The sequence below is a fragment of the Schistocerca serialis genome, chromosome 3, assembly GCF_023864345.2.
Source record: "Schistocerca serialis cubense isolate TAMUIC-IGC-003099 chromosome 3, iqSchSeri2.2, whole genome shotgun sequence".
NCBI classification, from domain to species: Eukaryota; Metazoa; Arthropoda; class Insecta; order Orthoptera; family Acrididae; genus Schistocerca; species Schistocerca serialis.
Window position 1 is genome coordinate 22529767 of NC_064640.1, and position 23898 is coordinate 22553664.

Consider the following 23898-nt stretch of genomic DNA (forward strand, 5'->3'; position numbering starts at 1 on the left):
AATGTTGGAACACGTGAGGCAATACTGACCCTACGACTTATCTTAGAAGAAAGATTAAGGAAAGGCAAACCTACGTTTTTAGCATTTGTAGACTTAGAGAAAGCTTTTGACAATATTGACTGGAATACTCTCTTTCAAATTCTAAAGGTGGCAGGGGTAAAATACAGGGAGCGAAAGGCTATTTACAATTTGTACAGAAACCAGATAGCAGTTATAAGAGTCGAGGGGTATGAAAGGGAAGCAGTGGTTGGGAAGGGAGTGAGACAAGGTTGTAGCCTCTCCCCGATGTTATTCAATCTGTATATTGAGCAAGCAGTAAAGGAAGCAAAAGAAAAATTCGGAGTAGGTATTAAAATCCATGGAGAAGAAATAAAAACTTTGAGGTTCGCCGATGACACTGTAATTCTGTCAGAGACAGCAAAGGACTTGGAAGAGCAGCTGAACGGAATGGACAGTGTCTTGAAAGGAGGGTATAAGATGATCATCAACAAAAGCAAAACGAGGATAACGGAATGTAGTCGAATTAAGTCAGATGATGCTGAGGGAATTAGATTAGGAAATGAGACACTTAAAGTAGTAAAGGAGTTTTGCTATTTGGGGAGCAAAATAACTGATGATGGTCGAAGTAGAGAGGATATAAAATGTAGAATGGCAATGGCAAGGAAAGCATTTCTGAAGAAGAAAAATTTGTTAACATCGAGTATAGATTTAAGTGTCAGGAAGTCGTTTCTGAAAGTATTAGTATGGAGTGTAGCCACGTACGGAAGTGAAACGTGGACGATAAATAGTTTAGACAAGAAGAGAATAGAAGCTTTCGAAATGTGATGCTGCAAGAATGCTGAAGATTAGATGGGTAGATCACATAACTAATGAGGAGGTATTGAATAGAATTGGGGAGAAGAGGAGTTTGTGGCACAACTTGACAAGAAGAAGGGACTGGTTGGTAGGACATGTTCTGAGACATCGAGGGATCACCAATTTAGTATTGGAGGGCAGCGTGGAGGGTAAAAATCGTAGAGGGAGACCAAGAGATGAATACACTAAGCAGATTCAGAAGGATGTAGGCTGCAGTAGGTACTGTGAGATGAAGAAGCTTGCACAGGATAGAGTAGCATGGAGAGCTGCATCAAACCAGTCTCAGGACTGAAGACCACAACAACAACAACAACAACCATAGGAAGTACCGTTACGTGCCAAATTTTGCCAGATTAATGTCCGACGTCGTTTAGAAGTAATGATATCTGACAAGTCTGGAAGCACTGTGAGGTGGACGGGAGGCGCATTAAATTAATTACGGACCTGTGCCAGCTCGTTGCCGATGGTGGTGATGGAGTCTCCGTGCGTCATGCGCGTCTCGAGGTTGGTGAACCAGAGCGTGTGGCAGTCGGAGAGGTCGGGCGCGTCGGCCGCCCACAGCGGCGGCCCGTCGTCGCGCCGGCGGCACTGCCAGCGCGCGCGGCCCGTGGAGCCGCCGGGGCACGGCTGCTCGGCCACGTCGCCCGCCCACGTCCAGTTCCAGAAGAGGTTGCGCGCCGTCACCGCGGGGCACAGCCGCGACAGCTCCTCCGGAGGGAAGTGCGACGGCGGCGCCGCCGCCGCCGCTGCGGCCGCCGCCGCCGCCGCAGCTGCAGCCGAGCCGGTGCGACCTGCGGAAGCGTTACACCACACGCGCCCTACTGGGCGTCACTCCTCCGCACTCACGGCCAGCCGCCGCCGGGGAACGCAACAAAACCACAAAAACCAAACAAAACGCGCTGAATCGGAGGCCCTACAGACGAGTGTTCGGAGGCTACGGATTCGCTTTCGATTTTAATTGCGCGAGTGGTTTTAAATTCGGTGTCCGTAAAATTACTCTATAATCGAACATCCCTTGAAACTACTGCAACCGTCTTTGCAATTATGGGCTGTCATTATCGTATGGCAGCGAAATTTGATAGATATTCTAGTACGTTAATGTGGAACAGATTTATGCTGGAAAAAATTAGTTCTAATTTTGGCCACTAGGCGCAAATCTGGCGCTGTGAATGCAAGAAAGACGTACCGAAATGTTTTCGTACGTAATGGATTAGGGATGGGACGTGGACAGAAAAGGTCAAACCTGTGAGAAAGGCATAATGTTGATTTCATTATTAACTGCCACTTACACAATTTGTTCGATACGAGTACCGGAGAGGTCGACGGGCTGCTGCATCCGTAAAACAAAGTGATCAGCAGTTGTTTGCAGCAGTTCCGGCAGAATCTGAATACTGGCCTTCAGATCAGGTAGACAGCGAATGTGTCCCTGCTAACCGAGTTCTTTTAGATATTTCTAGAGCCGAAAGTCACACGGATTCAGATCAGCTGATCTTGCTGGCCATACATCTGGAAAGCCCCTGGAGATAACACGTTATGGAAGGTTGCATTAAGCAAATCTTTCACTGGGCGAGCGACATGAGGTGCTGCTCCATCTTGCGCGAAAACAGTAGTCTCCACAAAGTTGTGCCCTCCGAATGCAGAAATCACATGCTGTACAAGGAGGTCTCGAAAAAGTGCAGACGTCACGGTACACCTGACAAGCCACCTAGATCTGTTCTTGTCAAAGAAGAACGGATCGAGAATAAACGTGCTTGTGAATCCACGCCACAGTCACACACTGCGAGCCGTGCACAACACGCGGTTTAACAGTACCCCAAATTCGACCGTTCTGTGTATTCACTGCACCCTGTAAATGTAAAATGTGCGTCGTCACTCCACAGAATATTGCCCGGCCACATGTCGTCATCTTTTCGTTCCGTGCCAGAAACCGAAGAGCAAATTCGGAACGTTGCTGCGGATTATTAGGTTTCAGTTGCTGCACCGTCTGGATCTTGTACGGGTACCAGTGTAAAACAGACCGAAAAACTTTCCGAACTGTTTACCACGAGATGGACAATTCTCTAGTCACTGCCCGGGGTACGTGCTGCACGGTCAGTTACAGCTAACCTCGTCAATAATTTCCACCGGGATACACCTTTCACTTCGAGGTGTCACACCTAGCTCACCCGCGTTTCCGATGTCATTATCATCTCCTTTAACACATTTAATGACATCGCGCCTCTCCTCAGAGCTTTCAGTCGACGATACTCTCTCAATGATACGCTGTAATTGTTGCCGTTCACATAAAACAGTTTCACTAGCAGTGCACGGTCTGGCTTCTCGATAGCCGTACTTTTCACTCAAACAGAGTACAGCGCCAGATTTGCACCTGGTGGCCATAATTGGAACTAATATTTATATTTATCGAGCGTAAATCGGTTCCGCATTAACATATCAGCATATCTACCACGTTTCACTCAAATACGATAATTACACCCCACACTGGACCAACGTGAATAGCTGCACTTTATTTATAACCACCCAGCACTTCACGCCATATGCTTTTTGGATCAAATCGTCTTTAGTGGCCTGGAATCACACTTACTAACGCTTTTAGTTCATCTATAGCTCTAGAAACAGCCCTTTGACAATCTATTCAATTGTTGTTCTTTGACTTTCTGCATTTTCGTCTTTTTTCTTAGAAGCGTAAATCTCTGCACGTACATCTGTCAGACATTTCAGAAAGTGAAAACGGACACAAAAGGACGGTGCTCAAGAGCCATACACCGGACGAAGGCGTGATCAGACGAGGCTTCTCAAACCATTCGAAAATGTAATAAGTCAAAGAATCACTCTTCGACAGAGTAATAACGGAACTGTTGTCAGATGCACGGTGGCGTGCTGAAAAGTAACGGCTCCGAATTTTTTGTGACAACTCTTCAAATAAAAGATAACATTCTACCTCTTTATTCTTCATGTCAACATATTTGCAGCCAGCCCTCTGCCGCTAGAGAGCTTCGAATTGCAGCGTAAAACAAGGCATTGTGTTACGTGACTATGTCAGTGTGTGGGAAAAAGCGTGCTGTAATCGAGTTTCGTCTTCAAACACTTCATCCACACATGCAGCACCCTCCCCGTGGGTACAGTTATCAATCATCCTCCGTGCAGTCCAAACTTGGTACCATCCAATTTTCATCCGCTTGCAAAGCTTAAGGAACACTTTTCAGGACTTTACCTTACATTACATCTATCGTTTTCCATGGATCCCTTGGAGGGAAGTCTCTGGGATGTGGAAAGAGTAAAAGGTCTTTATTTTATTTATTTATTTATTTTTTTTTACTCACGTACATGGATATTGTACAATTCTAATGAAGTTATTCAATTCCCTCTGAAAGCGATCTTTATCGCTTACAAGACCTTTGATATGTTCTGGTAAGTTATTGAATGTATGAGTACCCATGTATTTCACTCCTTTTGTACTAATGTTAAGCTTTTATAGTCCTTATACAGATTGTTTTTGGTTCTGGTATTATAATCATGTTTTGAACTATTTTGTGTAAAAAGAGACATGTTGGAAATGACAAAGGACATCACAGAGTATATGTACTGAGAAGTAGTAGTTAGAATACCAAGTTTCTTAAAGAGGTCTCTGCATGATGATCTAGGACTGACACCGGATATAATTCTAAAGACTCGTTTCTGGATTTTGAAAATGTTCTCATTGTGAGAGGAGTTTCCCAAAAGGTGATTCCATAACTTATTAGTGAATGGAAGTAGGCCGAATAAACTAACTTCTTCATTTTTAAAGCGCCCATTTCTGCTATCATGCATACTTCAAATGTAGCTCAACTAAGGCGTTTCATTAAGTCTAGAGTGTGAGTTTTCCAGTTTAGGTTGTAGTCAAATTGTAGCCCTAAAATTTTGATACTGTCTACAGCTTTAATTTCAATGTTCGAATACATTATACTTATAGGAATAGGTATTCTTTGTGACGCACTTAGCTGTATGTACTGGGTCTTGTCAAAATTCAGTGACAATCCATTTGCTGACAACCACCCATTGATACAAACATTTCATTAGCTGATTGCTCAGTGAGATCGCGGGTAACGTTTTTTATACGAATACTTGTATCATCTGCAAATAAGACAAAATTTGCATTTTGTGACACTGCATATGGAAGGTCATTAATATATAGTAGGAACAACAAGGGACCTAAAATAAAGCGCTGAGGCACTCCTTGTCTGATGGTTTCATATTCTGAATGACTATTGTTGCGTGGTAAGCCTGATACAGACACACAAACATCTTATCTCAAATAACAAACTGTCAAAGTCACAGTTTGGATTTCTAAAAGGTTCTGATATTGAGAAGGCTATCTACACTTACAGTGAAAATGTGCTTAATTCATTAGACAAAAAATTGCAGGGAACCGGTATATTCTGTGATCTGTCAAAGGCATTTGACTGTGTAAATCACAATATCCTTTTAAGTAAACTACAATATTATAGTGTAACAGGAAATGCTGCAAAATGGTTCAGATCATATATCTCTGGCAGGAAACAAAGGGTGTTATTAGGAAAGAGACATGTATCAAGCTATCAGGCATCATCCAACTGGGAACTAATTACATGTGGGGTCCCACAAGGTTCCATTTTGGGACCCTTACCTTTTCTTGTGTATATCAATGACCTTTCATCAGTAACATTACCAGATGCCAAGTTTGTTTTGTTTGCCGATGATACAAACATTGCAATAAATAGCAAATCAAGTGTAGTCTTAGAAAGATAAGCCAATAAAATATTTGTGGACATTAATCACTGGTTCCTAGCCAATTCTTTGTCACTAAACTTTGAAAAAACACACTACATGCAGTTCAGAACTTGTAAGGGGTGTCCCAAGAGTATCTGTCTAACATACGATGACAAGAAGATAGAAGAAGTGGACAGTGTTAAATTCTTGGGATTACAGCTTGATAATAAACTCAACTGGGAGGAGCACACCACAGAACTGCTGAAGCATCTTAACAAATCTCTGTTTGCGATGCGAATTTTGTCAGACATAGGGGATATAAAAATGAAAAAGCTGGCATACTATGCTTACTTTCATTCCATAATGTCATATGGGATTATTTTTTGGGGTAATTCATCAAGCCAAGCTAAAGTTTTCCGGGCACAAAATGTGCAGTAAGAGTTATATGTGGTGTGAACTCAAGAACATCCTGCAGAAGCCTGTTTAGGGAACTAGGGATACTAACTACTGCTTCCCAATATATTTATTCCTTAATGAAATTTGTCATTAAAAATATATCACTTTTTCAACAGCTCAATTCATGGAATCCATACTAGAAATAAGAATAATCTTCACAAGGATTTAAAGTCACTTAGTCTTGTACAAAAAGGTGTGCATTATTCAGGAACACACATTTTCAATAACTTGCCAGCAGCCATAAAAAGCTTAACAACCAATGAAATTCAGTTTAAGAGAAGCCTAAAGGATTTATTGGTGTCCAACGCCTTCTACTCCAATGATGAATTTCTTAGTAAAACCAACTGATTTGTATATAAGTACAACATAACTTCTGCACAATTTCAGTTCAGTAATGTGTTCATTGAAAATTTGTGTGTGTGTGTGTGTGTGTGTGTGTGTGTGTGTGTGTGTGTGTGTGTACGTATAATCTAACTTCTGCACCATTTCAGTGCAGTAATGTGTTCATTGTAAATAAGTATTACAGTAGTTGTATTACATGTTTATTACCTTATAAATAAATAAAAAACTTTTTTATTTTAAATTCAGTGCATTAGTATTTGTAAAATGACTCTTAGTGTTCATTAAAAAATGATGATCATTCCACTTGCGACCTGTGGAATGGTACATTAGCTTATTTGTTTTAGTTGTAAATATTTGTCATGTATTGTTGTTTTTCTGACATGTTCCACATTCTGGAGGACCTCCTCACTACGGATCAATTGGAATGAAAGTAAATCTAATCTAATCTAATCTGTTAAAAAGACAGGATGAGAACCATGAGCCTGCTACTCCTGTTATCCCATAATATTTTAACTTTTGTATAAGGATATCTTACTTAACACAATCAAAAGCTTTAGCCAGATCACGGAATATTCCAAGTGGTAATAACTATTGATTTATTGATTCTAATATATCATCTGTAAAAGTGAATTAGCTTGATCAGTTGATAATCCTTTCCGAAATCGAAACTGATTGCGAATGAGAATATTTTTCTGTAGTAAGTGTTCATAAAATCTATTGTACATAACCCTTTCAAACACTTTTGAAAATATTGCCAATAATGAAATGGGACGGAAGTTTTCCACTGACGATTTGTCTCCTTTCTTCTGTAATGGTTTGACAATAGCATACTTAAAGCTGTCTGGAAAAGTACCACAGTGGAGGGATTCATTACGTAAGGAACTCAGTGTGTCACAAGGTTCTGAGGAGCAACATTTCATTATGGTAATGTTGATTTCATCATAGTCGCTAGTGATGAAGCGGTGCAAGCAGATGTCAGGTTATGGTTCCGTCAACGATGTTAAACATTATGCAGTGACGGTATCAAGGAGCTGGTCTCTCGTTGGGAGAAATGTGTTCATTGCTAGGGTGAATATGTTGAGAAATAAATACGTAGACATGAAAGAGGAAGATGCAGAATGTTAATAAAATCTGTTTTATTTAAAAAGCTTTAAGAGTTTTCACATAAAAAATTCGGGGGCACTACTTTTCAGCACGCCCTCGCACGACCCAACCAAAATGGTAAATATGTTTGCTTCCGGACCACTGATGTTTTAATCCAGTACAACGAAACGTGTATAGTTACATGGCATTTAAGGCGACGTATTCTGTTTAAGTGTAAGTTTTGATTTTGGTGTGACTTTTGACTTACGTAGCTTTGAATTGCTTTGTACTTGCGGACAAGGAAATGTCACGTTGCGTTATTGAGAAAACACGGCTCATTCGCGTTTGTCTCAGTGATTTTCGGAAGCCGTGGGAAACACAACAGTGGACGGATACGGATTAAGATATCAAAAATACGTTTTCGACAAGTGGAGGTATGTAAAGGAGTGACTTTTTTCCAATGATTAAAACTAATAGCGTTTTATATCAGCCGAGATACCGAAACAACTGCACTTTTTCCTAATTTCCCAATGGAAGAGAGGGATATATTGCTGACGTTAGGCAAAACATGCAGTAAAACCTTCCAAAAGAGGAGGCTAATAATGAAAGCAACGACTGCCGATGTTTACAGGACAATGCAAGTGCTCCTCCAGTTCTATGATCCGAATGACCAGCAAGCAAACGGCCAAACCCGAGGTTTTAAGTTAGAAATATATCTCGAAGACTCCGTCTCGAGCAACACATAGTTTCCTGTTTTCCTCTCTTAACCCGCACAAATGTTGGTAATGTGACATCATGACCAGTGGTCTTCCTTTATTGTATTTACCAGAAGATTTTGTTTTTCATGTTGTCGCGTGTCCACTTCGTGCAGTGCAGATGACGCTGTAACTCAGTTTGCCACGTTCTCACTGTGTGTGTGCGGCAATAGTAGTTATGTCGCAAAATACTTACAGTGCTCTGTCATATGAGGACTACACGATATGCATAATATGCATTGTAATGCCTCGACTTTTTTATGCATATTGTGGTGTGAGCACTAGCACTGTGCGGTTTTATGGTTATGAGGGTGGCAATACCTATTGCCGAAACCAGCAATCCAGTAGTTGCGTTAACGTAGCGATCTTGGTAAATAAATTGGTTTCCAAGAGAAGACAATAGTAAAAAATAGCAGATGACGAACTGTGTTAAACTAACAGCTGTGCAGCGAAAGACAGAGAGCACATGTGTTGTTCAGTAGAATAAAGTGAATTGCCGCAGTGGATACACCGGTTCCCGTGAGATCACCTAAGTTAACCGCTGTCGGGCGTGGCCGGCACTTGGATGGGTGACCATCCAGCCGCCATGCGCTGTTGCCATTTCTCGGGGTGCACTCAGCCTCGTGATGCCAACTGAGGAGCTACTCGACCTAATAGTAGCGGCTCCGGTCAAAGAAAACCATCGTAACGACCGGGAGAGCGGTGTGCTGACCACACGCCCCTCCTATCCGCATCCTCACCTGAGGATGACTCGGCGGTCGGATGGTCCCGATGGGCCACTTGTGGCCTGAAGACGGAGTGATACTAACGACGGGGAACAGGTTAAAAATAGAAAAACGAGAGCTTATGTTTACCTCGAGACGGAATCCTCAGACTACACTGATGTGTAGCCGGCCGAAGTGGCCGTGCGGTTAAAGGCGCTGCAGTCTGGAACCGCAAGACCGCCACGGTCGCAGGTTCGAATCCTGCCTCGGGCATGGATGTTTGTGATGTCCTTAGGTTAATTAGGTTTAACTAGTTCTAAGTCCTAGGGGACTAATGACCTCAGCAGTTGAGTCCCATAGTGCTCAGAGCCATTTGAACCATACACTGATGTGACAAAAGTCAAAGGATGCGCAGTGGAGGTAGCAACGCGTACACAAGGTACAAAAGGCACTGCAGTGGTCGAGCAGTCATTTGTACTCACGTGATTTACGTGAAAACGTTTCTCATGTTTTATTATGGTCACAAGACGGGAATTAACATGCTTTGAACGCGGAATGGTATTTGGAGCTAGACGTATGAGACTTCTTCTTCTGTAGTGGTCAATCCAAGGATTGGTTTGCAACAGCTACAATGGCAGCTTGTCTCCATTCTGTGCGTCTTTCAGCTTTTCTCTTCATTTCTTTATAGGTGTTACATCCCACATCTTTCACGATTTGATCCATGTACCTCAGTCGTGGTCTTCCTCTTGGTCTTTTTCCCTCGACATATCCCTCTATGATTGTGTTCAGGAGTCCTTTATGTCTTAATAGATGGCCTGTAAATTGCACTCTTCTTTCAACAATGTAACTCCAGAAGCTTCTCTTCTCACCTGCTCTTTCCAGAACCACTTCGTTTGTGACCTTGTCGATACATTTTATTTTGAGCATGCATCTATAGCACCACATTTCAAAAGAATTTAGCTTCTGCTCTTCCTCTGTCCCGAGAGTCCATGTTTCACACCCACAGCATGCCACACTCCACACATATGATTTCAAAACTCTTTTCCTGATTTCAAGGCTGATGCTCTTAGATGTTAAAATGTTTTTCTTCTTGTTAAAAGCAGCCTTTGCTTGAGCTATTCTACTTCTCACTTCTGCCTTGCTCCTTCCATCCCTGGTAATATTACTGCCCAGATAAGTAAATTTATCAACTTGTTCAAGCAGTTCATTGCCTACATGAACTTGGACTTTCACTTGATCTTCTTTGTCGCTGCCATTACTTTTGTTTTTGCTTTATTAATTCTCATATTATATTCTTCATCCATAACTTTACCCATTCTATTCAGGAGTGCGGTAGCGTTCTCGCTTCCCGCGCACAGGTTCCCGGGTTCGATTCCCGGCGGGGTCAGGGATTTTCTCTGCCTCGTGATGACTGGGTGTTGTGTGCTGTCCTTAGGTTAGTTAGGTTTAAGTAGTTCTAAGTTGTAGGGGACTGATGACCATAGATGTTAAGTCGCATAGTGCTCAGAGCCATTTGAACCATTTCTATTCAGGAGGACTACAAGATCTTCTTCACTTTCAGCCAGGACAGCTATATCATCGGCATATCTTATCATATCTATTCGTTGGCCATGAATTACTACACCTGTCTGTGAATTTTCTCTTACTTTTTTCAGCGCCTCTTCAATGTATACGTTAAAGATAACAGGGGATAGTGCGCAACCTTGTCGGACACCTTTCTGTATCTGCACCTCTTCTTGGTTTGTCCGTCCACGGATAACTGCTGTCTCGTTTTTGTACAGGTTCCATATCATTTTTATATCTTTATGGTCTATTCCTACTTTTTTGAGTACCCTCAAACATCTTATTCCATTTAACATTATCAAAGGCTTTCTCTACATCTACGAAAGCTATGTATGTTTTCAGGTTCTTATCTAGTCGTTTCTCTATTATTAGTTTTAGAGCAAATATTGCTTCTCTGGTTCCTCTATCTTTCCGGAATCCAAACTGGTCTTCGGAGAGTGTAGCTTCGACCTTTTGTTCTATGCGTTTTAGGATAATTGAGGTTAATATTTTAGAGGCGTGCGTAACTAGGCTGAGCGTCCTATAATTTTCACTTCTTGTAGCATTTGCCTTCTTTGGAATGGGGATCATAATGTTTTTCTCAAAGTCTGAAGGAATTTTACCCTGCTCGTACATGTTGAAAACAAGATTATACAACTCCTGATTCAGTTTTGCTCCTCCAGATTTCAGAAGTTCGGCTGGGATATTGTCTATACCAGGCGATTTGTTGTTTTTCAATTTTTTCAGAGCTAGTTCAAACTCTTCCTTTAATATAGGTTCACCTATGTTGTGTGCATCTACTTCTGTTTCTTCTTCCATGATGTTTTCAGGCAGGTCTGGTCCGCTGTACATTATACATTGTTTCCATCTTCTTGCAACTCCATCATCGTCATCCAACATATTGCCATTTTCATCCATCACAGCCCTACACTTGTTTCTTCTGTCTCCAAAGCAATGTCTCACACATTTATAGGCCTTGTCGATATTTCCCTTGCTCATGTTGTCCTCAACTGAAATACAGAGATCATCAAGGTATTTTTCTCTTGCTTGTTTTGCCTCTCTGTTGATTCTGTTTTTCAGACTCTTGTATTCCTCTTGGTCTTCCTTCTTCTCAGAATTTTTTTTAATTTCCTTCTTTCTTCCATCATATTTAGTAGGTCATTAGTGATCCATTCCTTCCTTTTCTCTGTCCTTTCTTTTCCTATTACTTCTTCTGCTGCTTCTAAAATACCAGTTTTTATTTTTTCCCAGCTGCTTTGGATTTCTTTGCAGCCCTGTGTATTTGTTTTCTTGTCTGTTTCTAGTTGATAGTGCTTCAGTGTATTTTCGTTTTTCAGGTTTGCCGAATCCTATTTACATGTACTTCTTTTTTTAATGTTCTATGAGACATTGTTAGAGAATTCAATATTCCGAGATCCATAGTGTCAAGCGCGTGCCGAGAATACTAAATTTCAGGCATTACCTCTAACCACAGACAACCCAGTGGCCGACAGCCTTCACTTAACAACCGAGAGCAGCGGCGTTTGCGTAGAGTTGTCAGTGCTAAAAGACAAGTAACACTGCGTGAAATAGCCGCAGAAATCAATGCGCGTCTTACGATGAACTTATACTTTAGGACATTGCGGCGAAAGTTGAAGCTAATGGACTATGACAGCAGACGACCGACGCGAGTAGCTTTGCAGCGCCTCTCCCGGGCTCGCGACCGTATCCTTTGGGCCCCAGACGACTGGAAAACCGCGCCCTGGTCACATGAGTATTATGTTCGAGTATAATGACTTTTCTGGAGATTAGAAATCTACTCTGTAGGAATCAGCATGGGTTTCGAAAAAGACGGTCGTGTTAAACCCAGCTATTCGTCCACGAGACTCAGAGGGCCATAGACACGGGTTCACAGGTAGATGCCGTGCTTCTTGACTTCCGCAAGTTCCCCACAGTCGTTTAATGAACAAAGTAAGAGCATATGGACTATCAGACCAATTGGGTGATTGGATTGAAGAGTTCCTAGATAACAGAACGCAGCATGTCATTCTCAATGGAGATAAGTCTTCCGAAGTAAGAGTGATTTCAGGTGTGCCGCAGGGGAGTGTCGTAGGACCGTTGCTATTCACAATATACATAAATGACCTTGTGGATGACATCGCAAGTTCACTGAGGCTTTTTGTAGATGATGCTGTGGTATATCGAGAAGTTGTAACAATGGAACATTGTACTGAAATGCAGGAGGATCTGCAGCGAATTGACGCATGGTGCAGGGAATGGCAATTGAATCTCAATGTAGACAAGTGTAATGTGCTGCGAATACATAGAAAGATAGATCCTTTATCATTTAGCTACAATATAGCAGGTCAGCAACTGGAAGCAGTTAATTCCATAAATTATCTGGGAGTACGCATTAGGAGTGATTTAAAATGGAATGATCATATAAAGTTGATCGTCGGTAAAGCAGATGCCAGACTGAAATCCATTGGAAGAATCCTAAGGAAATGCAATCCGAAAACAAAGGAAGTAGGTTACAGTACGCTTGTTCGCCCACTGCTTGAATACTGCTCAGCAGTGTGGGATCCGTACCAGACAGGGTTGATAGAAGAGATAGAGAACATCCAACGGAGAGCAGCGCGCTTCGTTACAGGATCATTTAGTAATCGCGAAAGCGTTACGGAGATGATAGATAAATTCCAGTGGAAGACTCAGCAGGAGAGACGCTCAGTAGCTCGGTACGGGCTTTTGTTAAAGTTTCGAGAACATACCTTCACCGAGGAGTCCAGCAGCATGTTGCTCCCTCCTACGTATATCTCGCGAAGAGACCATGAGGATAAAATCAGAGAGATTAGAGCCCACACAGAGGCATACCGACAATCCTTTCCACGAACAATACGAGACTGGAATAGAAGGGAGAACCGATAGAGGTACTCAAGGTACCCTCCGCCGCACACCGTCAGGTGGCTTGCGGAGTATGGATGTAGATGTAGACGAGTCCAGATTTCAGTTGGTAAGAGCTGACGGTAGGGCTCGAGTGTGGCGCACACCCCAACACTCGATGTTCCCAAGCAACAACGGAATTTTTATGGATGACAATGCGTCATGTCACTGAGCCACAGTTATTCCCGATTAATTTGAAGAACAATCTGGACAATTCGAGCGAATGATTTAGCCACCCAGATCACCGGACACGAATCCCATCGAACACGTATGCGACATAATCGCGATGTCAGATCGTGCACAACCTCCTACCAGCAACACTTTGGCAACTATGGACGGCTATATTCCTGCAGGAGACTTACAACAACTTGTCGAGTCCGTGTCACGTCTAGTTGCTGAACTACGGCGGGCAAACGAAGGTCTTACACGATATTAGAAGGTATCCCACGACTTTTGTCACCTCGATGTATATTTATTGTTCGAGTAAATAAGGGCGCAAGCTGTGAACTTTCCTAAGGAAATTCGCGTCAAGATGAAGTTTGAAGAGTTCTGTTGGGTTTTCCACCACTACTACACTGCAACGGGTGTTGGTTGCTTGTCAGTACGGAGTTGAACAATAGAGACGTAGTTAGAGAAGTAATTGCCCAAATCGCACGCGAAAACAAAAGATAAAAACTCAAGAAAGAAGCAGGGGGGGGGGAGGGGTACGAAAAGAGCTAGTCCGCGGCCTACCTGTAGACGTGCTGGGAGGAACCACCGTCGCCGTGTCCTGTGGCTGCGGGGGCGGCGGAGGCGGCGGCGTCTGCGGCACCGGCACGGGCACCATCGGGGGCGGCGGAGGCGGGGGCGGCGACTGCGTGACGGGGGACGGCGGCAGGGCCGGCAGAGTGCCGGGGACGAGCGCCGTGTCCGCGGGGGCGGGGGCGGCCGGCGGCTGCGGCTGCGGGGGCGGGGGCGGCGGCAGCGGCGCCTCCACGCGCACCGTGCTCCAGGGCGACGGCTGCGACGTCGTCAGCCAGGGCGGGCTCGGCCGGTCCGTCGTCGTCGTCGCTGTGGAGGAATACACGCACGTCAAACCTGCCGTTCCCTGGCCGACAGTCTTTCTTCGCGCCAGGCGCCACACTAAGAAGAATTCCACTGAGGATAAAACACTCGAGCTGTAAACTTTTTCTGTGCGACATCGACGCATATTTCCTCTCTTGTACATATTTTCCCCCAATTTATTGGCTTGCGTTTCGTGTCCGTTCAGTCATCTCAATAATGGAAAGACGATACGAAATTGTACGAATTCTTGTCAGTTAACGACGATACGAACGTAAGGACAACGCTTGACGCACTCCCCGAGCGGAGAAAATCTCCGACCGGGTCGGGACTCGAACCCAGGCTACTTCGCTTAGTAATCCGCCGCGCTAACCCCTCATTACCGAGGCGGACTCTAATCTACAGATGCTAACGTGTCCGTCGAATTATACGTATATCAAATCGAGGGGAGTGGTCAGTGCATAAAGGCTGTCGTAGCACATGTATATGTATCAGCTGACAAGCCGAAACGGTCCTGTAATGAACATCACTAAGTTTTTAATTTTGACAAAAAGTTTACAGCCTCGAAGGAATCTTAGTTTTATCCTTCAACTACTATCGTAAGAATTAAAACTCATCTTTTTTCCTGGAGAAAATTGAACGTTAACAGGCTGGAAAGCACATTTTTGACATAATCTTGGCAATTTTCTATACTCATTCTTAGACATACATCGTGAACTTCAACAGACAGAGTAGTAAGAAGCCAACTGCAGACGCAATCTCTCTCTTCCAAATTATGATCTTTCTTGGCACAGCCGGCCGGGGTGGCCAAGCGGTTAAAGGCGCTACAGTCTGGAACCGCGTGACCGCTACGGTCGCAGGTTCGAATCCTGCCTCGGGCATGGATGTGTGTGATGTCCTTAGGTTAGTTAGGTTTAAGTAGTTCCAAGTTCTAGGGGACTGATGACCTTAGAAGTTAAGTCCCATAGTGCTCAGAGCCATTTGAACCATTCTTGGCACACACCTGCTCCAGAAAGTTACTGTAACAGCTGGTAGAGGCAGGGACAACCGCTGTCAGCATTATGAACCGTGACAACTGTTTTTTGCCGAGAGTCTTAATCCTCTCTCTGTGGCTTAAAGGACAGATGTCATCGTAAGTTTTCATAGACGGAGATAAATTTCTTATTATTAAATTTTGCTCTGTACATCCGTTCGGCCTTCCGGACTTCGAGTGCGTCTGCAAAGTTCCTGCAATGAATAATGCTCCATCATGTTTGAAAACCAGTCACGAGCTGTAAACAATGACAAACTCCACCGTGGCAACTAAATTATTACTTTTAAAGGTCGTGTCGATGAGGCAGGCAGTTGCTTGTTACGAAATATAAGCAATTTACGAACACTCGTAGTCCTCATTCGAAACTTCGTACCGCTATCAATACTCATTTCCGACCATTAGTGCCTAGTTTCAAGACGTAGAAACTGCGGAGGAAGATTGAAGTCGTGGCAAATAATTTCTTATTTGATACGTTACGTCACACACAGAAGTTAACTTCTGTACATAGCATTGCAATCGAAATATCTGAGAAGTTAATAATAATTTTACAGATACCTTTGAAGACTAGACACCCAAGACAAAGACAAAAGCTTTACCGTTGTGACATGTGGAGGATCTTTCACTGCGCTGCAGAAACGATACTTATTGGTGGGATGTTTGCACTGATAATTCCCCATTTACTAAAATAGCTGAAACAGCCACCGTTCATCAGTAATACAAAATACGGACGAAAGCGGTCCCGAGAGACACCCTTAAGAATTTTCCCGACAGCTAGGTAGCTCCCAGCCTTCATATAATGGATTTGTGACTTTGGTACATTGGGAATGTTGAAGCTACGCCACCCCGCGAAATGCTTCGCCTACTAGAGGATCTGAACGCTTTAGAATACGTAATGTCATTCCAATGGACGACAGAAACATGCACTTCGCACACGTTCAGTGAGATTGCCGTTAAGCATCGAGATGTAGCAAGGTGGTAACAAGACAGCTGCGAGAAAATATTTATTGTGACTCTTCAAGCTTTCCCTGCGGATGTGTTGTAAATAGTCTTCACGGGTTTGCCGCCGGATCACGTTGTGCAAATTCCACAATATTTCCTCGGAGCAACTGTCCGCCATCTTCAGGTGGTTCAACCTTGCTCGTGGATAGGTACGACTGACGGTATCCGCACGCCGACGCCCCGTTTTTAGAACACGCGCGCGAAGAATAAGAATGTGCAGCCGCAGAAATCGCGCATGCGCAGTGATTTGCCCTATTCAAACTCCCCCTGTCGAAAATCGCAGAGCGGCTCTCCCGCACGTGCGCTGTAGCTGCGTTTGTGAACAGTGCGGCCAGACGTTACTCGCCAACGGCCGTACTAGGCCAGTGTTATGACGGGCCTGTTAGCGAAGAATCTTGATATTCGCGTCGCGATTTAATAGCAGCCAATGCAGGGTTCCAGGCTGTGCTCAGTTGAAATCTCGTACCCTTGTTGATGAGATTATCGGCTGTGCGGATATGTATTGCTTCCTTAATGACGCAGTCCCAGAAAGATGATGCCGTGGATAAAAATTCCGTCTTTTCATAAATCATACGACGTCATGTATTCAGGCAGTGTTCCGCAATTGCCGACTTTTGCTGTTGACGAAGGCGTATATCGGAGCGTTCTTCTACTGTGCGGCATGTCTGGCCTATATACGCTGCCCCACAATGACAAGGAATCTTGTCACGCCACATTTCCTCAGTCCAAGGTCATCCTTAACCGAACCCAACAGATACCACGTGTGCTCTATGAACTAACGTGCGTAATGCACTACTGCATTGTGCAGAATGATGGCAGCTTGTGGCCTGTAGATATAGATCTGTTGTATGCGTTGGCTTGCGGCAGACGCTGTGTCCCAAGGTTCCATCTGCTTTCCTTCGTACCGAGACATCAAGAAAAGGTAAGTGAAGTTTATATTCGGATGGAGCGAATTCAGATGCTGAAGAAACTTAGGTAGAGTATATAGTCCATGTGGCCACACCAGAAATGTTGTCATCCGCATACCGCAGAGAACAAGAGGGTCTGAGAGTGGCTGACTGTAGTGCTTTTTCTTCAAAGTCCTCCATAAAATAGTTGGCCACCACAGGAGACAGAGGCTTCCCATGGCGACACCGTCCACTTGTTCAAAATATTGGTCTTGAAATAAGAAGTATGTTGAAGTAAGCACGTGTTTGAATAATGCTACTATGTCCTCCTCAAACTTGTTGCTTATGAGCTCCAAAGATTCCTGCAAGGACACCTTTGTAAATAAAGACACAACATCGAAACTTACTAACAGATCCGATGATTGCAATCTAATGGTTTTCAGGCGACCTGTGAAATCTTCAGAGTTTCGAATGAGATGGTCGCATTTGCGTCTGACAACGGGACCACGAGGCGATCGGATTTTGCACAACGTGATCGGGCGGCAATCCCGTGAAGACTATTTACAAAATATTTATTCATGAAATCTGAGAATTACGCAATTCTACTTAGGCACTGGTACATATTACTTATTCACACAGTAACCATGATTGCCAAAGTATTTGTTCGATCGTACATCAGTCCGTCGTAACTCTCATAAATTAAGTCTCAGAGCCTCTTGAACTTCGGAAACGCTTCTAAAGTGACCACCCGTGGGGTGCTTCCTAACGGTCAGAATTAATGAAAACTGGTCTGTTCCAGATCCAGGATGTTCCTTTTATTTGTAATATATAAAGTACCTTTATACATAATGAGTGTGAGTATAACAATCCGGCCACGCAAGTACAAGTCTAAACGACCACACTTAAAATTTTCGTGGATACCGTTGCTTTAAATTTTTTACTGGGGTGAGATCAAGGGTGTCTCAGTGGTATTTACGCTTTCTTGGTCTCAGGTGCACCCACGTTTCGTTCCGTGCAGGAACGGAACATCCTCCGCATTCGCTTGCTTGTAGTCGCGCCTGCCAAGGGGACCACGAGGCGATCGCATTTTTATAATCTTTCGTATTTATGGTACGTGAAGTTCATAATTCAAATCTACCTCTCACAAAGCAGTTCGATGCAACTCTCAAAAATACTCAATAAACCGACATCGAATTTTTCCGACCAATGTTCGCACGCTAAACTAAGATGGTGTCGTTTTCGAGAAGTAGCGTGGCCGTGTGGCAGAGTGCTCGCCAGATGTGTGGGGGGCCTAGGTTCAAATACCGGCGGAATCAAGTTTTAAACAAAGGTGCATGTTCTGTGAGCATTTACGTGAAGCGTAAAATACAAAAACACAGAAAAAATTAATGTGTAATTTTTTTAATTATACGATTTTGATTAATAATCTTTTATCAAAGTTCGCTAACTAAGAATTTTCGATTACAATGAGAACTAGATTTTTGTGGGCAATATATAATTGGAAATAAGAAGATATGCATTTTTCGTAAAAATTACAGATGCGTTAATTAGCATATATTTGATGAATTTCATATTTAAATGACGTACGTATTTGAACTGAACAAAAAAAAAAAAAGAAAAAAATACCAGTCTCGTGCGCTTTATATATTCTAGGTTTCACGGAAATGCTTGTAGAACATGCACCTTTGTTTAATAATCTGATTGCATCTAGACCGAAACCCAGCCCCTCAAACAGCGAACAAGCGCACTCCCACAGTCCAACAATGCTCGTAGAAAAATACGTACCTTATTTTAGCATATTGAACATGGTTGGAAAACCAAAGTCTATTTTATCGAGAATTTTTGAGAGTTGCATGGAACTGCTTTGGGAGAGGTATATTTGGAGTTCTGAACTTCACGTACCCAAAGTACAAAAAATTACAAAAATCGGATTGTTTCCTAGTAAGAGCAGCCGCGGTAACCACCGAGAACACGTTTTCTGGCAGCCCCGTGTGTTGTGCACGATATCCACTATACTGCCACAAAAAATGTTGAGTTCGTGCGCAGTTTGCCTCACACGAATGCGACGATCGGTTCGAATCAACCCTCCGACACGGCAAGCGTTGTCATCTGAGGGGGACGATGGAATTTTCTGGCGTATGCGAGTCTTTTTTAACGTTCACAGGTGCCAAACTATGACACCGACTTCTTGCTTTACTGGAACTGTAAATATACAGGGCTATTACAAATGATTGAAGCGATTTCATAAATTCACTGTAGCTCCATTGACATATGCTCACGACACACTACAGATACGTAGAAAAACTCATTAAGTTTTGTTCGGCTGAAGCCGCACCTCTGGTTTCTGCCGCTCGAGAGCGCAGTGAGACAAAATGGCGACAGGAGCCGAGAAAGCGTATGTCGTGCTTGAAATGCACTCACATCAGTCAGTCATAACAGTGCAACGACACTTCAGGACGAAGTTCAACAAAGATCCACCAACTGCTAACTCCATTCGGCGATGGTATGCGCAGTTTAAAGCTTCTGGATGCCTCTGTAAGGGGAAATCAACGGGTCGGCCTGCAGTGAGCGAAGAAACGGTTGAACGCGTGCGGGCAAGTTTCACGCGTAGCCCGCGGAAGTCGACGAATAAAGCAAGCAGGGAGCTAAACGTACCACAGACGACGGTTTGGAAAATCTTACGGAAAAGGCTAAAGCAGAAGCCTTACCGTTTACAATTGCTACAAGCCCTGACACCCGATGACAAAGTCAAACGCTTTGAATTTTCGGCGCGGTTGCAACAGCTCATGGGAGAGGATGCGTTCAGTGCGGGACTTGTTTTCAGTGATGAAGCAACATTTTTTCTTAATGGTGAAGTGAACAGACACAATGTGCGAATCTGGGCGGTAGAGAATCCTCACGCATTCGTGCAGCAAATTCGCAATTCACCAAAAGTTAACGTGTTTTGTGCAATCTCACGGTTTAAAGTTTAAGGCCCCTTTTTCTTCTACGAAAAAAACGTTACAGGACACGTGTATCTGGACATGCTGGAAAATTGGCTCATGACACAACTGGAGACCGACAGCGCCGACTTCATCTTTCAACAGGATGGTGCTCCACCGCACTTCCATCATGATGTTCGGCATTTCTTAAACAGGAGATTGGAAAACCGATGGATCGGTCGTGGTGGAGATCATGATCAGCAATTCATGTCATGGCCTCCACGCTCTCCCGACTTAACCCCATGCGATTTCTTTCTGTGGGGTTATGTGAAAGATTCAGTGTTTAAACCTCCTCTGCCAAGAAACGTGCCAGAACTGCGAGCTCGCATCAACGATGCTTTCCAACTCATTGATGGGGACATGCTGCGCCGAGTGTGGGAGGAACTTGATTATCGGCTTGATGTCTGCCGAGTCACTAAAGGGGCACATATCGAACGTTTGTGAATGCCTAAAAAAACTTTTTGAGTTTTTGTATGTGTGTACAAAGCATTGTGAAAATATCTCAAATAATAAAGTTATTGTAGAGCTGCGAAATCACTTCAATCATTTGTAATAACCCTGTATTCCTGTGGCTTGGCAATGAGCCTCCGAAGAGTACTTCGACGGCGTAAAATATACTTGACGAAATAGTAACAAGACAAGATGTGACACAGCCACGAATAAAAACAGTGGTATGGGAAGTGTAGAATATGTTTCGTTTATTCAAATCTATGATTAAAGTTTTTTGTCCTCATATTACAGTGGTGACCATCTTCAGATACGTGTAAACCATCTGGGACATATTTTACACACATGTGGAGGTGGTCACCACTGATCGAAATCGATAATCCGAGGACAAAAAAAAATTCTGAACAAAGAATGGAATAAAAGAAACATATTCTAAATAGTACCAAGGTAACAGCATCACAAAACCACCGTCCCATTGCCCCCCCCCCCCCCCCCCGCCGGGAGAGGATGTTCCACAGACGTCTGCTTCACTGCAACATATACCAGTAAACTTACTGTTAGTGTGTACTCTATCTGTATCCGTTATTGCGCGCTAGTCGATTGCAATCCATTATTATCCACTCCTTAGCGACGCTTACTCGTGGGTTTTACAAGAAATGACGACAGGCTATCGACCGTTCCAGTACCCTGTGTCAGTCAGAATTAAGATTGATAGTACGATGTGAGCAACATACGAGGTATCATGTCTGCATAGTTTCTAGTTTCTGCAGGCAGATGTAGAATCCTCTATCACACCTGGGTCATAATAACCGAGTGACTGACAATCGTGACAGTTGAGCATGAAAAACATGGCAGTCAACCGTATGTTCCCTGTTAACGTGCATTCTCGACTTCGCTTTGCAGGATCATAACTTTTTTGTAGGATCATAACTTTTCTTCTCACTTTAACTGCTACCTTTCGAGAGTCTGCGGGGTAAAATAAACACTTAGCACAGAAAAACAAAGCACGTACTCAAAATGAATCACAACAGTTAGGTTATTTGACGCGTTTGTGGACTGCAACTATGGTAAGCGACACTATGAAAAGCGCAAACAGAGCTGAAGGCGCTTAAGCATATTCTCTGATTGTGTTGCTACGGTAGTTGTCCTGTAAGTAACTAGTAAGGTATGTAGTCGCTGCCCGGTAGAAGGTGTAGAAAATACACTAGACAGGCCTGTACTCACAATCTTCGCTGCATGTTACCATTTGTCTCCATTTAGCATTGTAACGACAACACATTACTCTGGCCGTAAATGGGGGGGAAAGTAACGCGCAGTTGGCTTCACACAACTCGTAACTTCAAGACAACAGAAAGTGCCCGTGTGATATCCATTGCATGCACACGATCATGTTTTTAGTATAAATACTAAACACATGATGCACATCAATACTTGAGCGGACGTAGCGTGCGGCGCAGTGTGAGGGTCTTTGCTTCGATTATGTGAGGAGACAAACGAGTGTCCTTTTCTCTATCTCTCCCTCGCTCGACATGATGGAATGTGGCGCACTGATCTGGCACTGGCTGATAGGGGAACAACTGAATCACAGTGGACAAAATCAGTTCGACAGGAGCGTAATAAACTGAGAACTTGGGTAAACCTCTATTGCCGAATATAACGCTCCGCAGATAAAAATGTGTTTTCCGAACAACGACGCAGTGTTTCGAGATGACAGTTCAGCAAACGACACAGACGAGTGACTCGTGGTGAAGTCAACACAAGTCGCACGGCACTGTCGAATGGGAGATCTCCGAAGGACTGGTTAGCTGGCTAATTGGAAAGGCTTTCTTTCTTCGTGCACAACAGTAACTGTCCAGTTTTGGTGCCTGTGATAATACCGTGTCGAGTTTTACTGTCATTTTTATGTTTTCAGTGACGACTAAACAAATAACGTTTAAATGACAAAAGAAATGACGGACTGTGTGAAACTTGGTACCGACACATAGCCTACTAATCTCAATATGTACCATGCGGGTCTCGACCTTCACGCGCCCATCCGACGGACCATCAAGAGTGTCCCACGGCCTCTCCTCGGGGACCGGGAATCATATAAAACGAAGACTGCGGAGGAAACGAACAAGTGCGCCCAATTCACAATGCTTGCAAAGACTATGCGAATTTACTTCAAATGATGGAACTTGCAGCAGATACCGCTATCGCATGCAATACCATATTCCATCTGAGCAGCGCACGTTCACCAGTTTCGTGGGATAGAGAGTGTAACATTGCTGCTGTAGGAAAACGGGAAGCATTCAAGCCTGCACTGGCGACACCCAATAATCGAACACTGTACACGATTCAATCGCGTGCAAGCGACAATGAAGCGTGCATTCAAACGAAAGAAAAGGGCCAGCAGGGAAATGCTTTATAATAGTCTCAGCAATGACGCGCTGCTACAACCACCTCAGTCTGGAACAAGATAAATCGTATCCGTCCTAGGTATGAGATATTCTTCACGCACCCGCCACACATTCTGACCGCAATTTTACGTTTCATCACCGAGGATTCAGTGGAACGCGATATGGAAGACGTTTAACTGGAGATTAACCTACATCATATTGTCTATGAACCATTCTGCGAAAAGGATTTCCACATATAACTGACACGAATATCGCTCCAGGATTGGACAACATATCGTACACGGATGGCGAAACTAGAGCGCCATAACTAGACAATCGCCGGCCGCGGTGGTCTAGCGGTTCTAGGCGCGCAGTCCGGAACTGCGCGACTGCTACGGTCGCAGGTTCGAATCCTGCCTCGGGCATGGATGTGTGTGATGTCTTTAGGTTAGTTAGGTTTAAGTAGTTCTAAGTTCTAGGGGACTGATGACCTCAGGTGTTAAGTCCCATAGTGCTTAGAGCCATTTGAACCATTTTGAATTAACATGAGCGTGTGCGTGTGCGTGTGTGTGTGTGTGTGTGTGTGTGTGTGTGTGTGTGTGTGTGTGTGTGTGTGTGTGACTGATTTGACTTCGATTCAGTAAAATAAGTGTTATTCACTATCATTTGTAGCATGCCATATATGGGAGACTAACTGAGTAGATCGCATCCGAAGGCGACAAAAACAAACCACTTTAGTTCCCGATGT

The 23898-nt window shown here is 43.7% G+C and overlaps 1 protein-coding gene across 1 annotated transcript in view; it reads right to left on the bottom strand.

Annotated features, from left to right (window-relative positions):
- The window catches only part of LOC126470667 (latrophilin Cirl), a 781142-nt gene that overhangs the window by 48551 nt on the left and 708693 nt on the right, over nucleotides 1–23898 (bottom strand). Inside the window, exons 6-8 of the mRNA XM_050098661.1 lie at nucleotides 14226–14434; nucleotides 14117–14159; nucleotides 1300–1646 (exon numbers count right to left, since the gene is read on the bottom strand). Of these exons, the coding sequence (XP_049954618.1) occupies nucleotides 1300–1646; nucleotides 14117–14159; nucleotides 14226–14434 (599 nt within the window). The remainder of the gene's footprint in view (nucleotides 1–1299; nucleotides 1647–14116; nucleotides 14160–14225; nucleotides 14435–23898) is intronic.